The sequence below is a fragment of the Balaenoptera musculus genome, chromosome 4 (assembly GCF_009873245.2).
Source record: "Balaenoptera musculus isolate JJ_BM4_2016_0621 chromosome 4, mBalMus1.pri.v3, whole genome shotgun sequence".
In the NCBI taxonomy this organism is placed as follows: domain Eukaryota; kingdom Metazoa; phylum Chordata; class Mammalia; order Artiodactyla; family Balaenopteridae; genus Balaenoptera; species Balaenoptera musculus.
The window spans coordinates 32,481,350-32,499,222 of record NC_045788.1 but is presented as its reverse complement, the minus strand read 5'-3'; the positions used below and the strand labels follow the sequence as shown (position 1 = coordinate 32,499,222).

The window sequence follows — 17,873 nt, the reverse complement described above, 5'->3', positions numbered from 1 at the left end:
TAAAATTTAAAATAAATAAATAAAATAGATAACCAACAAGGACCTACTATATAGCACAGGGAACTCTGTTCACTATTACGTAACAACCTAAATGGGAAAAGAATTTGAAAAAGAATAGATACATGTATATGTATAACTGAATCACTTCGCTGTACACCTGAAACTAACACATTGTTAATCAACTATACTCCAATATAAAAAGTTAAAAAATAAATAAACTTACAATAAAAAAACCTTCAGATGCAAAAAAGAAAAAAAAGAAATTAACACATTATAAATCAACTATACTGCCATTAAAAAATAAATTATACTAAAAAAAATTCTGTCCAATAAAGTAGTTCTCAAAAACATACCTTGTGCATCTTCACCCAGACCTCTGTCAACTCACACACTCTGGCCCCATTTTCTCTCAATTCAATTGTATTTTCCTTCTCTTCCCATTTGCTCCATTTTCTGGTAACTTCTTACTACCATCATCCAACCACAACTTTGCACTCCGACCCAAATAAGCAATATGGCCACTTGCTGGATTTCTCTGTGCCTTGAGCGTGTAACCTTCTCTTCTACAGGTCTTGGTGATCTTCACACAGGAACTGTCCCAGGACTTGACATAAAAAAAGCAATAGAGCCCCAGCTCAATGGTGACGACCACATGAACTGGTATCACAGAGTTGTTTGTTCCAATGCTAACTCTGACATTTATTAGCAGTGAGACTGGGTTAATTACTCAACCTCGCTCAACTTCAACTTCCTCTTCTATAAAACTGGAGGTAAGAATACCATCCTAGGGATGGAGTGACTGTTAGGGGAGAGCATGAATAACGGCCCTTGATTATGCTCTGGTACTCAGGGGACGGAGAGCCCTGGGTCCCTCTCACTGTCCTAGCACTTTCTTCACATCCCTGGAACCTTGCAACCCCTGCTTCCTCTCGCACAGTCCCACGTCTCTGGTCACGCTTGAAAGCGTTCCTTCTCCTTTTCCTTCCGCCCCTGTTTTGACAGAGTCCTTCAGTTCACGGTCAAGTTAGAATCTCTTTTAATGAACTAACTCCCACTAAGCCTCTAGTGGCCAAGGATGGCAAATTTCCAGTCCAGGGGAAAAAACACTTCTCCAGGAGCCGGGGAGCCCTGGCTTCACTACAGCTCTTTCAGCCACTAGCTTTGTGGCATCATACAGGTGCTCACCTCCTAGCCCAAACAGTGCCTTCATTTGTGAAACTGCAGCCAAGGAACGCAACTCCTGAGTGGCTGTGAGAAAGCTTTCCCAGTGCCCAAAGGCCGAATCAACTAATGCTCATTTCTCTGACCATAAGGAAACTGGGCATCTGTATTTTAAAACGGGTTGATAATAAAGAGGAATCATTTTCCTAGGTTAAATTTGATGATGAGAGGTGACCCTTTTCAAGTGTCACTTTCCTTGGATATTTCCTCTTTCCCTTTCCCTCCCTTCCTCCTCTTTACTTTCCTTGTCAGGTAGGATAAACTCACAGTGGTGAATTCAGCACCAGTCAAACTGTATTACAGGTAATTTTTACAAGTCTGTCTATCCCTCGAGATTAAGAACTTGTTAAAAACAGGACAAACTCTAACTTAGCAACCTAAGTATTTTCAGTTAATGTTTGTAGAATGAATAAGCAATTTAGCAGACAGGAGGGCATTTCTGGGGTCCCAGCTATCACACCACTGAGACACCACTGTAAGGTTTAAGCCAGTGGTCCTTAATCATGGCTGTACATTATAAATTAAAAATTCCTATACCCAGCCTCCATCCCCAGAAATTCTGCTTTAATTGATTTTGGCTGGGTCCCAGGAAAGCTCTCAGACAATTCTAATGACTGCTACTCTGAGGACCATTGGTTAGTCTCTATATACTAATGCACATTCTCATTTACACATCAGTCACAGCCCTTTCCACAGTTCTTTTAAACCCAGTGTTTGCCAGTGACTTCAAGATAACCACTCACGTTATCTGTCAGTTAACTGATACTTGTGTTTCTAAACGGTCGCCTCACAGCTCCTTTCCTAGACAGTGGGAGAAAGGGCACTCAGGGCAAGGGCGGGCACAAAAAGAGCCACTGCCTTTTGTTCCCTTGGGCATGTCACCTTGGGCACACACGCAGGCAAAAGAGAAAGCAGAATGGAACGATTCATTGTCTCCTCATCTAACCCAAAAAACAAGCTAGAAGATAGGAAATGAATGGATGAGGCAAACAAGTAAAATAAAATAGGCGGTCTTGCCTTCAATATGCTTTATGCCAAGTCTTAGTATCTTCTAGAATAACTCATTTATACATTTATCCACCATTTATCTACTTGGTGAGACTACATGTGAGACTGCTCACATGCTGAGTGCTGCAGGGCCGCGGAGACACAAAATGAATCGGACACGTAGTCTGCAAAGGGGAATAAGGCATGCACAGAAACAGCTAGAATATACGGATAGAAGACAAAAAGGGTCATAAGGTCAAAAAGACATTCCAGGGCTTCCCTGGTGGCGCAGTGGTTGAGAATCTGCCTGCCAATGCAGGGGATGCGGGTTCGAGCCCTGGTCTGGGAAGATCCCACATGCCGCGGAGCAACTAGACCCGTGAGCCACAACTACTGAGCCTGCGCGTCTGGAGCCTGTGCTCCGCAACAAGACAGGCCCGCGCTAGTGAGAGGCCCGCGCACCGCGATGAAGAGTGGCCCCCGCTCGCCACAACTAGAGACAGCCCTCACACAGAAACAAAGACCCAACACAGCCAAAATAAATACATAAATAAAATAAATTAATAAAGAAAAAAAAAAGGATGTGACCTAATTACTTAAAAAAAAAAAAAAAAGACATTCCACTTAGAAAAATCAGATAATAGCTTTGAAGAAGAGGTAGAATTTATACATGAGCAGTTAGAAAAGATATCCAGGTAGAGGAAATAACCTAATTTGAAGCATCAGTGACAAGTAATAAATCTGTAATAAGAGTAGTGGGAAATAAAGTTTGCGAAGTATGCTGAGTCTAGCTTGGGGACGGTTTTAAAAACTGAGTTAAAGATTGTCTACTTTCTTCTGTAGGCCAGGGAGAGCCACTGAAGGGAATCAGGGATGACAACAGCAAAGCCGTCATTTCATGAATTCATCAAACAGGAGCACAAGGGGGCCTGACATGGCTGACAGCCTGGGGAGGAGAGACCAATTAAGTAATTATTTTAATAGTCCAGGCAAGAGCTAACACAGACCTGACCATTCTCCACATCATTATCCCATCTTTTTCACAATCTCCCACTCCACCCCTATTCTAATGCACACTCACATACTCATTCTCTCTCCCTTTTCCTTTCTCTCTCTCTCCCCAGCCATACTAAACTAAACTACATTCAACCCCGTGTACAAGACATTACTTTGTCCATGTAGATCCAGTTCTTCAAATACTTCGCCTTTCCCCCATCTTTTTTGTTTGGCCTGGCTAATTTCCAGTCAGTCTCCAGTTAAAAGTTGCCACCTCCAGGAAGTTTTCTTTAAACTTCAAGCCTTTGTTTAATGCTCTGTTAGTTGGTCCCAGAGCATTCATTACACTTTATCATAATTGCTTGGCAGTTGCCTATTTCTTTCACTAGACCAGGAATGAGGCTTGAAAACCACGACTGTTTATTTTCCAGTTGTATTCCCAAAACAAGAACATCTAGAATAGTGTCAGGCTCATAATAGGTATTTACTCATTGAATGAGCAAATAAATAGTCTTATAAAGCAGAATGTATATTGAATAATATACATATAATACATGTATACTAGACATGTAATATACACACATATATTAACTGTATGTCTAACTTCTAAAACACAGCTAGAACAGGGCTTTTTCAAAACCTACTAATGTTTTGAAAATGTACTTAATTGACTATCTGCCACATTAAGCTTGATTATTTTCCAATTTCTTGCTACTTAATAACAAATTTCTGGTTCAGTCATTAGTCTGTTGTTCTATGTTTCATTGTTTCCTTAATACCAAGATAAAAACTGGCCTCCACACTACAGTCAAATCAGAAAATAGTAAATAGTAACTGTAATCTGGATACTCAGATTAGAAAATGTTACTTAGAAGTGTCAATACGGTAGGCAGCTTGGCAAAAATTCTGAGGCATTGCTCAAGGGATATAACAATAAAATGAAACTAAAAATGTTTTGGGTTTTTTTTCCCTGTTGTAATAGTTCTTGTTAGAATAGCAAGAAAAGTGGCTGATAATCAAATGGACTGATTATGCAAACAAAAAGTAACTCCTTTTAAAACCAGTATTCCGTGTTATAAACTGCCAGGGTTTTGCTAAAGCATACTGGCTTACATGGGGCAGGGGACAGGTGCCCCAGGCTCCGCAGGAGTGCATGGGTGAGATTACCAGAGCACATGTAACACACAGCAAGAAAAGACTTACAATGTATTAGTCAACGAGTTTATTTTAGGGAAAGATTAAACGGAGAACCATGTAAGGACCAAGAAATACTTTAAATAGATTCAAGTAAAAGTTTACAAATTATCAATCACCTTATTATTTACACTTAAAACATGTTATCAATCATTTGAGTCTGAGCAGTCCTCAGAATACCAATGTTCTTATCTCCCAGATTTTCTGAAGTGAGGGAACTTTCAGATGACATCATCCGTTTTTAACAGCACACATATAGTCCTGCCAACTCACTACTTACTGTGGATTTGCTTTCTGTCATTTCTCCTTTTGTTTTTTCCAATAATATACTCAAAAATATGCTACACCCCCTGTGTTTTTCTTTAATATATGTCTATGGGTCCACTATGTAAAAACATCTGTCAGTTCACCACAGGCCATTTCTTATACCTCACTTTTCATAAATAAAACACTTTGCTCACACAAATGAACAGACAGTTCATTAAATAAATGGGTAATCCCCAAACTTTCTATTGAGAATTTTAACCTACATCTTTCTTTTATTTGATTACCTATCGAAAAAGAAAAGAAAAAACAGAGTGAGGCCGACCATAAATCATAACATAGGGTAAATTTTAGAAAAGAGATAATCAATACTATGAAGTGTCCTGTGACACCAAGGGGGACCAAGTGCAGAGGAAGAAAAGACCGGGAGTGAAGCGCTTTCTGGAGCATTTTCAATCAACCTCACAATGACCATATGAGCCACTGGCATTAACTCCATTAGGCTGATGGGGAAATTAAGGCCCACAGAGGTTTAATGACTTGCCCAAGATCACAGAAGTAGCGAATAAAGTTTAAATCTAAAATCGAGGTCTGATATTAAGTCTGAGGATTATGTCCTCTATAGCGCAGCTGGCTTCTCAGGAATCCAAAAAGCCAGGAGGTTCTACTAGGTAAAACGGCAGCAAGTAACGCCACACAGGTGGGAACTTCAGGCTGTTCAAAAGACAAGAGATAAGCCAACCTGGCTGGAATGAGGGCTTCGTTAAGGAGAGGTAAATTCAGAGAGTTAAGGCGAAGTAAGTGGAAGTAACTAAATACCTGGTTAAGAAATCTAAATAGAAGCAAAGAAAACCCATCCATTGAGTGCCTTTGCTGAGACCAACTTGAATTTCAGGAAGACACTGCATAGTGAAAATGGCCCAAGTCATAAGGATGTAGAAAGACTGCACTCATTAAGTTCAAGTGGAATGACCGTCTGGTTATATTGTTCCTAACAATATAAGACAAAACAGTTGCACTAAACTGTTTAAGTGGGTTAGCATGTCAAGCTAGCACACAAATGTCCTCTGTGAAATGTATTACATACCAAAATGGCAGAGAAGAGAAACTAGACTTAAAATGATAATCAGGACTATTATTTGATATTTGAGTTTATGAAGAAATGAAAATGTACCTAGTCACTCTATTAACCCTGAAGAAATAAGATGCTTGCTTTGCAATCTTAGATTTATAAAAATAAAAACATTTCTCACAAAATAAAAACTACTTATCCATCTCTTTTTTAAAAAATTATGAACAGCACTGGTCATACCTGCAATTACGTTGCTTATTCATGTGTTTCCTTACTGACTGACAGGCTGCACTAGGGACCTAAGATCCATGAAGGCAGGGCTTGTTTCCCAGAGCTTGGAGTGAGTCACAGAGTGTGGAATAAAGGAAAGAATAGATCTCACGTAATCCTCCCCACAATTCTATGATGGGAGTACTGCAATCTCCACCCCCATGACCTGGTGAGGATCAGCGATCCTGTGAAATTAAATAATTTGCACAAAGTCACAGAACAATTAAAGCGACAGAGACTCATCTGCCTGATTCACATGTACGGTATAAACAAATTTGGCAGGCTATGTTTAGAACTAAGACAATATCAAGTTGAAATTCAAATAGTCAGTGTTTAAAATGTAGCAATGAAAAAAAAAACAATTTCCCGAGGACTCTTTTCATGGTATATAAGTGCAGTCAGACATACTTCTTATAGCTGTCACCACAGTACACATTTAGTTATACTATGGATTTCACACAAATTGATATGACATTTTGCAAATCATAAACAAAGTTGTCTATGTCACCCTTTGGGAAAAAAACTCAATTTTGCTCCAAAGTATTTGTGTTGCCACTACAAAGGTCTCAGTGGTTCTCACTTGGGAGAAAATTGTGAAGAAAATCTAGCTGATAATCTTGTTTTTAAAAGCTGTAGGTTCATCCTGGAAAACCATGTAGGATGAACTGAATGTCAGTGATAAAAATAGACTCATACTAAATTGGTTACTCTCAATAACTGTTAGAAAAGCTCTATAAATTAGACACCATTTTTCAGTAAAATTCTTAGAAAAAAATTATTTAAAATACTTTCATACCTCCTACTAAAAGTGATAATATCCATGAGGACTGAGAAATGACTCTTTTGAGAAAACAGTTTCTACAAAGAACTGGTGAACTATATATAATATTCAAATTCACTTAGCCAACTACTGCACATACATAGGAAAGAGGAAACTGTACCCACAATTTTGCTAATAACCTATTTTTTATATCTACCTATTAATAAATATATATTGGGTGTCTATTAGCTTATCATTATGCTGGATGATACAGGATAGAAAAAGAAAGATAAAATGTAACTCTAATTAGTAAAGAGAGTCAGATGCAGGAGACATGAGTGGAAGCTGACTTCATGGGAAACATCCTCAAGATGAGGTATGAATAAAGGTGGACTAAAATGGTCGAAGGACATTCTCTCAGCCCTGACAGGATTCATGCACCACCCTCCCATTCATTCTCTAGATAAGGTAAGTCAGTGGCTTTCTTACCTATTAGTTCACTAGGGTTCCAGAGACTTCTGGCTCATTGCTGCCATTTTGTGGTGGTTAAATCTCAGAAAGTGAAAGGGCTGGACTTATCATGCCCATTAAAAGTACTCTGGATTGCTTCCATGTCTTGGTTATTGTAAGTAGCGTTGCTCTGAACATTGGGGTACAACATACACGTCCATTGACAGATGAATGGTAAAGAAGATGTGGTATATATATAGGATATATATATACACAAGCATACATACACAATGGACTATTACTCAGCCATAAAAATGAATGCAACAATGCCATTTGCAGCAACATGGATGGACCTAGAGATTATCATGCTAAGTGAAGTAACTCAGAAAGAGAAAGACAAATATCATATGACATCACTTATATGTGGAATCTAAAAAAAAAAAAAAAAGATACAAATGAACTTATTTACAAAACAGAAATAGATTCACAGAGATAGAAAACAAACTTATGGTTACCAAAGGGGGAAGGGGGGAGGGATAATTTAGGAATTTGGGATTAACAGATACACCTATCTACTATATAGAAAATAGATAAACAACAAGGAACTACTGTGTAGCACAGGGAACTATTCTCAATATCTTGTAATAACCTATAACGGAAAATAATCTGAAAAAGAATATATATAACTGAATCACTTTGCTGTACACCTGAAACATTGTAAATCAACTATACTTTAATTAAAAAAAAAAATAAGGGAAGGGGAAACAAACAAAAAAAAGCACTCTGGAACCTGGGATCAGTTTTGGATATCAAAAAATCCTCTAGGATAGATTCTAGCCGCAAGATAATTAGTGATTCTAAACTACATAACAGATTTAAAAGCCATGCAATGGCCATGAGCCCCTTCTATGTGAATTCTAGTGGGAATGCAATGTTGCCACTTTCTAGGATCTCAGAGCTATACAGGCACACATGGAGAAGGGATTTGAGGGAGGGATGACATAAGACAGGGAGACAGACTACTAAGTGTTAGGTGGGAAGGATAGGGATGTTTATGTGTAGGAGTTCTGTTACCCTCCTATGGCATCTAGGCAAGAGATGTGGACCCCTTTTAGGAGGTACCTCAAAGAGATACGACAGAACCACTCTAGAAACTTAGGATCTCAGGCAATAAATTATATACTGCATTAACATGCTGGAAAATTCAACAGACCATCTGCATAGGCATGTTTCCTGTTAAAAACAGAAAAAAGGGGCTTTGGGATTTTCTACTCAGATGAATTCTCAGGAATATTTTTACATCTTTTATGAAGTTTCCCTTACATTACTGCAAAAAATGAGAGTAGCTACCTTTCAAAAGAACGTGACGGTATTGGCAGAGCACTGAAATATTCTGAATGGCTACTTTTATAATGTATGCTCTTTCTTCATGTGTATCTTTCCCACCCTGAGATTATGGCTCACCCAGTCAAGGCTATTACATAATTGTGACAAAAATAGAAAGGGATTAGTTAAGAAGAAATGCTAAAGAAGACATATATTATTCAAAAATTAAAGATTAACACTTTGAATGTTTTGTACTTCTTGTTGCTACTTAACAAATGCAGAAATTCTGGGGCAGTTGTTTATTCAAAGAGGCAGAAGTAGGAGAAGTATGCCGATTTTCAAAAGCATTCCATTCATTTTTTGAGTTTTGAAATGGCACATGAAATGTAAGTATGTACGAAAGGCTCAATTTGTTGAACTCTGTTCCCATTAACACCACTGCAATGGGTCTCATATCAATTTTAGTTCCCAGAAAGATGCTCTGAAGTTTTTAATAGAAGCATTATGTAGCAATAAGAAGTGGACTACATATTAACATGTATACAATATTACTCAAGTACTAAAAAAAAAATAAGGCCCATCTTTAGGGACCTCTTGTTGATATTTCTGTTTATATTGCATTATATGAAGAAAAAAGAAGTCTTTATGCCAGTACTTGCTAGTTATAAATCTCAACTGCCTCTCCATAATGTAAATTTCTTTTTCCAAAAATGACAAGACTGAATGATGTTCCCTGTATTTGTAACCCATGCTCAATAGAAGAAACTCTTAAAAACTCTGCAATACATTCAGATGATAGAAGCTAAGGGAGTGCCAGTACTTTATTAGCAATTCCTTGAAAACTCAGCCTTTCCCCCCAGAGTAGAATTGGAAAGCATTCATAAGAATGTTTAAAATGGGCTTCCCTGTGAGTTGGGGTGGGAAGAGGACAGACACACAGATACGGCATGCCTGAGGCAATTGTATGTTACTTCTCACTGCTACCAATTGGGATGTCAGCACTTTGCTGATCAAATCTGATTTTTCATCTCTGATGTATACTCTGTTTTTCATCTTGAATTATGCTAAGGTGTTCGGTATAGGAAGTAGCACTGCGATAATGCCTGGCATATGTTTAGCAGAACGCTGCACAAACAAAACCATGGCAGGCAGGAGCTAGATGCACCGAGGGTAAGGAAGCATGCAAAATTAAGCCCCCAAATATGGTCAGATTTCCTCCCCAAAGTCTTCTGGAGCTTTAAGAAGCATTTTGGTTCCCCATGTGATTTTCAGGCAAGTTGCGTGAACCAAGTTTTCAAATGCAAATGACAAGGTCAAAAGAAGGAAGGTTTACAGGTATGAGGAGCTGGAAGAAGAAATGGAAATGTGGGAAGAAGGTCAGGAATTTGAAGGGTAATGTCAGAAATCTGTGAAGGGAAGCTTAAGCAGTTATATAACACATCTGCTCCTAGCTGTGAAGACTTCACACTTCAAACTTGGGATCGTCATTATCCATTCTAGGAAAGGTTTAAATTTCTCCAAGTAAGTTCACCTTTATGTGTAATATTATGCTGTGAAGTTCCTTTAAAACTGATAAAGGAGACAGTGTTTAAAGGTGGGAGCTCCAAAAGGGAGAGGATATCTGTATGTGAATGGCTGATTTATTTTGTTGTGCAGTGGAGGCTAACACGACATTGTAAAGCAACCATACTCCAGTACAAATTAATTTAAAAAAAAAAGTGGGAGCTCAAAAAGCAAAAAGATACATTCAGGTTGAAATCCCAACCCTGCTACTTACCAGCCCTATGACCTTGTGTGTACAGTTTCTCATCAATAAAATGGGAATAACTATACTATCTACCTGATAATGTGATTTAAGAGAATTCAAATGAACATTTATGTAAAGCCAATACCTAGCACCTAGAAAACACCAGTAGAGTGTAGTTGTTTTTCTTATTATAAGTTTATCTTGATTTGTTAGATGAAAGTTTTCTAGTCTCTCTCTACTCTGAGTTCATTTTGAAGGCCTAGGTTCATTGTTCTGGTAAGTAGGGCCTTTCTACAAAGGTCTCTGCCACTCCAGACTGCAGGACAAGGGCATTCTTGCCTGTGCCCTGTGACCCCCTCTCGGAATCAAGTATCCTAGTATTAATATTCCTGCTACCTGGGTGTGCTTCTCCACTACAAGAAAGCAGGCATGGCATTTTATTTCCAAAAAGTTGATCTCAGACTAAATCACCCTTTCTGCGTTTGTGTGTGTGTAGAAAGAGAGTTACATATACGAGGGAGATGAATATACATACATACATATAGATATGAATATACATACATATATATGAGGTATGTGTATATACAGAGAGATCTATATACATACATACATAAAGGGCATATATGGAGATAAATCCCCATTCAAGATCTATGGAATACTTCATGTGAACTTGGCAGGATTAAATAAAAGTAAATTAGGCTCTAAACCAGAAAAAGTTCATTATTAATCTTTATTAACAATATCCACATTCATCTTCTCCAGTAATTCAGATATTACTCCACCACAACCTCACCTTCCTTCCTTGCCCTTATTTTAGAGCATGATTCATGTAATAAAGATTTCTTTCAGTTAATGAGTTAATTTACCTGTATACCTGTGTGATAATTTACATGTACATTATCAGATATGCTTAGTGGATACCTACGAAATACCATCAATGAAGTTTCTGCATTTCCAGCTCTAACTTTCAACTGCTAGGTCCCTGAACCAGAATCATTGGCCTTTTTCCAGAAAATTCTGTGCCTCCTTCTGTCCTACCATTTCCCCATAGTGTATCTAGTCATACACCTTCAAAGTCATAAACCCTGGACTGAATGCAGGTGGGCAGACAAAAGAACTGAGCCGCAAATCGGGAGCACCCATGACCAACACAGATGCTCTTAGTATAGGAACTGAGGGTAGAACGGAGATAGAAGAAGAATATGCCTCCACTCAATTATGAGATTGGGACTTCTAGAATTATAAAAGCTGAAGATCTGAAAATGATAACGAATCTTTGTTACATTTTTTCCACTTTTAAAATTCTATTTGTACAGCCCTGATATGAAAAGACCCTTAATATTTTAAAGCTCGACTACTGTGTCCTCTAGACCTTTGTAAATTCCCAAACATAGAAATGCCCCATTTCATCAGAGCCCCTGTTTATGTGAAGTCAGCAAGGACATACTGAGGCAGGTGGCCGACTCGGTGTCCTCTCCAGCTGAGGTATCAAGCCCACTTAAAGCATGTGACTTGCATTTCCTCCCAAGAACCAACACAATCAATTACATGTCATGAATCTTTAGGATTGTTCCCAAATATTCAAACACTGCAAGAATATATAGGGTCTAGTGAAATCCAGTTGGCCCATAAAACAGTGTTCCAGGGCCTGTGGCTAAAAGAACAGAGCATCGTACAGGGAGCTGCAGACCACCTAATTTCTGTTTTTACTTTTTACTCTTCTTGTTCATTTATGGAATGGCCTTGGTAAGCTGATTTATCACTCTTTATATAAGTTAATAATACCCTTTTTATCACTTTTCTTAGGCTACTGGAGACAAATGAGATACAGTCAAATCTATCTACAAAGCATTTATGTGTGTGGTGTGTGTGTGTGTGTGTATACATATATATATATATATATATATGTATACACACACACACACACACCACACATATAGACAGATAGCAAATATATATAATTTGTTTTCTATATAAATGTAATTATAAAATTATGAGAATCATATCTGCTCAGGAAACATACATGGATTAGAAGGGTAGACTGGCACTTTAGCAAGGTAAGTTTGAACTATTCAGAAATAAATGCGTTTTGTGACTTCTGATGAAAAAGAACAAAGTCATCTGTTAACCAAAAATGCAATGACAACAATTTTAAGAGACAAAGATGGTATATGAGAAAGGAACATTTTCACAGAAAATCTGCAATAGTGGAGAATAATTAAAAAGAGTGACTAAACATATTTTAGTTCTTGACTATATGAAATCACAGCTTTGAAGGAGGAAATATACAGTATCATTTACTCTTTTCACATTTTAATTTTTAGAAGACAAATTTAATATTGCAAGTCTTCAATGTAGACAATTTCTTTCTTTCCAAGGATCTGCTTTGTTAGCTTTCGTTTAATAACAGTTTTCACATTCAATACCAACTGCATTACTGTCTTGTGCTTGGTGCAGGGTTATGCTACTGCAGTGATATAAAAATAGCAAAGGCAAAAAAAAAAAAAAAAAAATACACAGCAGACTGGAATAGCTTAAAAATTGAAGCTTTTGGATAAAGCTCTCTGAAATAATTATAATAGATACAGCACCTGATCCTTTGCTATAAAATAGATCTTCCTTCATTATATAATATTAAAATTACTTAGGGATTCATATTTCTTTCTCTCTAGACCTATAAACTATTAAAGTTATACTGGGTCTCAGAAGAGTTCAAAATCCAAGCTGCATTGGCCTGCTGTGTCTGTTTACTTAATCTATTTTTATAACACTGCAGTAGCCAAATCCAACTTACCAAATACCTGCTTCAAAAGCGTGCACCACACTGATTCAAGAGATAAAATTTATGAGACGCTAGCTGCAAACTATGTTTATTTCTAATAAATCAATCTACTCTATACTATTAAATTCAAGGCCGTAAGGAACCATAGATACACTGCTTTAGAAGTCTGAAACATGGCCCAAAAGGATTTAAATTTTTTTTCAAACTCTGTTTGTTCGGCCAGGTAAGATAGTTGCCTACTTCACCTGTGTGAAATAACACAAGTCGCTATTCTTAGTTTGCAAATCTGAGTGTCTGTACCAATCCTCGGCAGGTTTTTTGACACCTAACTGGGTGTTGGGATAGATGTATCATCTCTACGGCAACCTACTACACAAGTATATTTAATAAAATAAATCCTCGACCTTGAACATCTTTCATGCCAAAGAACAATGCCAAATCTAACTTTTACTCTGTGAAGCATTTCTAACAATTCAATGTACCCAAGAAAAATAAGCTTGAGAGTACTGACAGAATGGGATTTGCCAATTAAAAGTTGTTGCCATAGAAACAGGCTTTAATATGTTCTATGAAAAAAATGAACATGTTATGCTTTCTCTTGAGTCATTTACATTTGAACATAAAATGTGAAAAACACAATTACAGAGAAGGGTGTAGCTCCCTAAGGGAGCACCAAACGTATTCTCTTATTCGTGAAAAAATAAAAGTTCCTTTTCTTAACCAAAAATGAACACACACTCTGTTTTCTTGAATTTTTCATAGGTTATTTGACTAATATATCACTTCAGTGTGCGGGGTGATTTTTTTTCTAGAACTGTGCCTTTTTTTTTTTTTTCCAAAGTACTCTACTAGATTTATATTTTCTGAAAGTCTTCAAACACTGTGCTCTTTGAAAAATAACTTTAAAAATATCTTTTGAACTACTCAAGGGGAAGATCATTACAAAGGATCCTTTGACATTCTAAAGACTCTAAATACCACATGCTAAAAAGTATTTTAAGTACATCATTGAATGTTCCTGACTGTTTACTCAAGGGATTAATATGGGTTAGACTCTAGCCAGATGACCAAAACCAGCCACAGGATATAAAATACTGAACTACTCTATCACTTTTATTACTGTTTTACTAACATAGCCCATGACAAGAATTCAGGACATAGTGCTATTAGTGTTCAGGTGGTGACCCACAAGATAAATATTAATGTTTTGTAGAAATTCTATCATGCAGTTCCCAGACTGTACCGATTTCAGTACCACTCTAAAAGGCGAATGACACATTTAAAATTTGTTTTTTGAAAGGATCAATCTATTATGATGTGACTTGATTCATTATATATAAAAGGAAATCATCCTATGACTGATGAAAATTTTAAAGTATATATACCTTCATCAGTTGAGGGTAGAATGATCTGCTACGTGGAAAAGACACTGAATAGAATACTTAATTGATACATTAATGTTGTGTACCATTGATTATCCAGAATTAGTATGATTAGATACCACTGAAGTCGATGAAGATTTTAATCTAGTATACTTAAGATGAAAGAAAGTAGTTGTTAAGAAAGAGGAGGATATTTTAATTATAGAAGACCTGAACTGAAACATTAAAAAGTACATGAGAGTACCAATCCTCTACATTCCCTTCTTCCTCCCCTGTGGGCATTCTCTCTGCCCTCAAAGAGAACTAGAGAGCACCTTGCTTATTTAAGGCAACAATGGCTGTTAAAGAACTTAACTTAAAAAAGGTCTAAATACAAGAAGGAGATATATTCTCAAAAAAAAGCATATATATAAAAATACCTTACAATTCATTTTTTAAAAACCTTAAGCTATTTGTCTTTCAAACTGCAACAAAGATGCAAATCACATCTCAAAACTAAGTATTGTTACCAAATAGAGTTCTCTTCTGTGATTTCTACTAGAGATGTGCAACCTCTCTTGCATTACCTAAAAAGTATAAATAATCCTGAAAATTACAGCATCGTTATTTCATCTTCCTTTCAGGCCTGAAGAGTAAATAATAATTATCCAAACAAGTTCTATGAGAACATGCCCACTAAAGAATTAAATCTGCCAGATAAACAACGGGCCAACTGTGGACAACAGCTTATCTTAATGGTACAAAGTTTGGAATTATAAACTCCCGACAGCGTTGGTTTATACAATTAGACATTTCCAAAGCAACACAAAAGAATGTCTGTTTGATCAAGCAAGAATGTCCTTTGCAGATTTAGATTTCAAGTTTCAAAATCAAAAGTTGGAAAGCAAACATCATAACTAACTCCACACCTGCCAGCGAACGTTGCAAATGACTTGCCTCGGTGCCCTTCCGATTTGGTTCAACAACTAGCACGGTATCAGGCTGCCTGAAAGGATGCTAAATTACTATGACTGTAAATCTATTTGTTGTTTAGTTTCTTTTTCTAAAATGTGTTGTTCAGAGAGTAATGTCATGACGTTTTATGGTTTTTAAATTGACAATAAGATGTGTTTAAAAAAAATGTAACTTTAAAAAATCAACTTGAATTCAGTTTGGATTCTTTTCAAACTGTACATTTCATTTTCAGTGATTTTTCTATGATTTTCTAGCCAGGCAAAAACCCAGCAGCAATATTCTCTGGGGATAAAGGGTTATTTTATATGTGAAAAAGACTTTTTAAAAGTTTTTAATATACCCTAAAAATGGATAAAAAGTATAATGATTAGTAGCTTCTCCAAGAAGTATTTCCTCTAGGCAGAGTTTGCTATAGCCTAACTCCATCTACCACCCTCTCCCAAATGTAACTTTTCGTAAAATAAAACATTATGAACTTCTGTTGTACACTAAGCATATGGGGTCTGTAATCAAATACAAGTTATTTAAATTTTACATTTTGAAAAGTAACATGAAAATGTTAGTCACTTTGTTACCGAAATAACAGGTTACAAAGTCAAACTCTCATTTAATCTAAATATATAATAAATCTAATAAACAGTAAATCTCAAACTCCCTTTAACTGTACAGATTTTACTTAGAGGCTAGAGATCTGCTGAATGCCCATTACATGCAAAGGGAATCTGAGGCGAGTGAAGGTGAAATCACTAATTCTCTTAGTCACAGATTAAAGGTACACTCTCCAAATTCATCATTTTTGTTAGGTGTTATTTTTCCAACATGACAGCAACACATGTTTCAACACACGTTTCAACACAGTTTTCAAGGCAAAAGGACCCTGAAATATACCACAACACATCTACATTCTGAAAAGTGTTCATGTCGCAGCCTCAGTATCAATACAATGCAGAACTGCCCAGAGGATTCCTCCAAAAACAACCGGAGTAGGGTCACTTGGGAATTAGCTCCATGGCAGCTATTCCACAGGGATAACAAACCTTTGTTGATCTTGTTACAATGGCTCCTTTACACCAGCTCATCTAATCTAATTTAATGTATTCTCTATTCATGAAACAGTATTTCTCTATAACCAAAGTTTTCAGATCTTTGCTATTTTCAGAATACTTTCTGGCTCTGTACAGGGCATATAAACAGCTCTTAAGCTGTGGAGGCTCAGAGACACCCCTGTATGCTATGGGCTCACTCTTCAGGAAACTGCACATGAAGAATTAACATAAAATGTTCGGGCCTCTGAATGCCCCCATTGAAACTGTGAACTCCTTCAGGAGTTCTGTGAACTCCGTAAGACTTCCCGGTTTAAGGTAGAATTCCAAGCTCCACCCGTTGTAATAGTTGTTACAGACTACAGAAAATAGACTCATCTAAGCACACAAAAGCAAGTCCATGTGCACAAAATCGTTCTCTGCAAGCTGTCTGATGGAGAGGCTTTTAGTGGGTAATAGAAGGAGATTCTAGAGAAATTTTGGTAGAAACTTCTCTCAAAGCAAAATGCTAATAATACCTTAGAGGACAGCCCTTGTCTCCTGGGCCCCTTGAGTCCAGAGATGGGATCAGGCAGGTCTTCCCTTTTCCTAGTTGTGAGACTGGAAGGATGGCCCCACTCTCTCTCAGGTGAGAACCACTCCTTGAAAGAGATGTTAACGGGAGACCAGTAATACGTGGAAACACCCTGATTAAGTATGGAATGGGAATGATAAACAAAGTAAAGCAGCATTATGGAACTAAGAATGCTATGACAAAAAAAAACCCGAAACCCAAAAAACAAATCACCACCACCACCACCACCAAAACAGCAACAAAAAAACAAACAAAACGAAGTTGCAGAAAGTGTTAGGATAACAAAAACTGAATTTAAAAGGTAAGAAAAATAAGAGATCACCCCTGCCCGATGTAATAAGAAGAGAGAACAGAACAGAAGGACACCTATCCAACTCCTACTTACATTCTGTCATTAAGGACAAGTATCTTTATTTTTTTGGTCTCACCATACGGCTTGCAGGATCTTAGTTCCCAGACCCGGGATTGAACCTGGGGCCAGGGAAGTGAAAACACCGAGTCCTAACCACTGGACCACCAGGAAATTCCCAGGTATCTCTAAACTGAAAAATATGAAAGCTATAATGCACTCTGCCTTCTTGCCTGGGTTACATACCCGGTAACATTCATGGACAGGAGAAGTACTAGAAAAATGAAAAAGAGCCTCTAGAAAAACACATTTTCCCATTTATTTTGGATTTCCAAAGTTTTATTTTCTGTTTCACACTTCAAATTACTTGAAGCTTTAGGGAAAGGGCAAGATAAGTCTTACTTTCATTATCTCTCTAGTTCCTCTTACTAACACAATGTATGACTTCTCCAGCTTTTGTGCCTTCTTAAAAATGCTATGTGGCCTAACATACAGCAAGGGA

General features: G+C 37.2%; 1 protein-coding gene across 18 annotated transcripts in view; it reads right to left on the bottom strand.

Annotated features, from left to right (window-relative positions):
- MBNL1 (muscleblind like splicing regulator 1) overlaps window positions 1-17,873 on the bottom strand; it is a 177,987-nt gene that overhangs the window by 53,674 nt on the left and 106,440 nt on the right. Inside the window, exon 1 of one of the 18 annotated variants that reach the window (XM_036851325.1) lies at window positions 354-375. The exons of the other annotated variants lie outside the window; for them this stretch is intronic. Coding sequence (XP_036707220.1) covers window positions 354-362 — 9 coding nt within the window. The 5' untranslated portion in view covers window positions 363-375. Of the gene's footprint in view, window positions 1-353; window positions 376-17,873 lie in introns of those variants that run through there. 18 annotated transcript variants of the gene reach the window in all.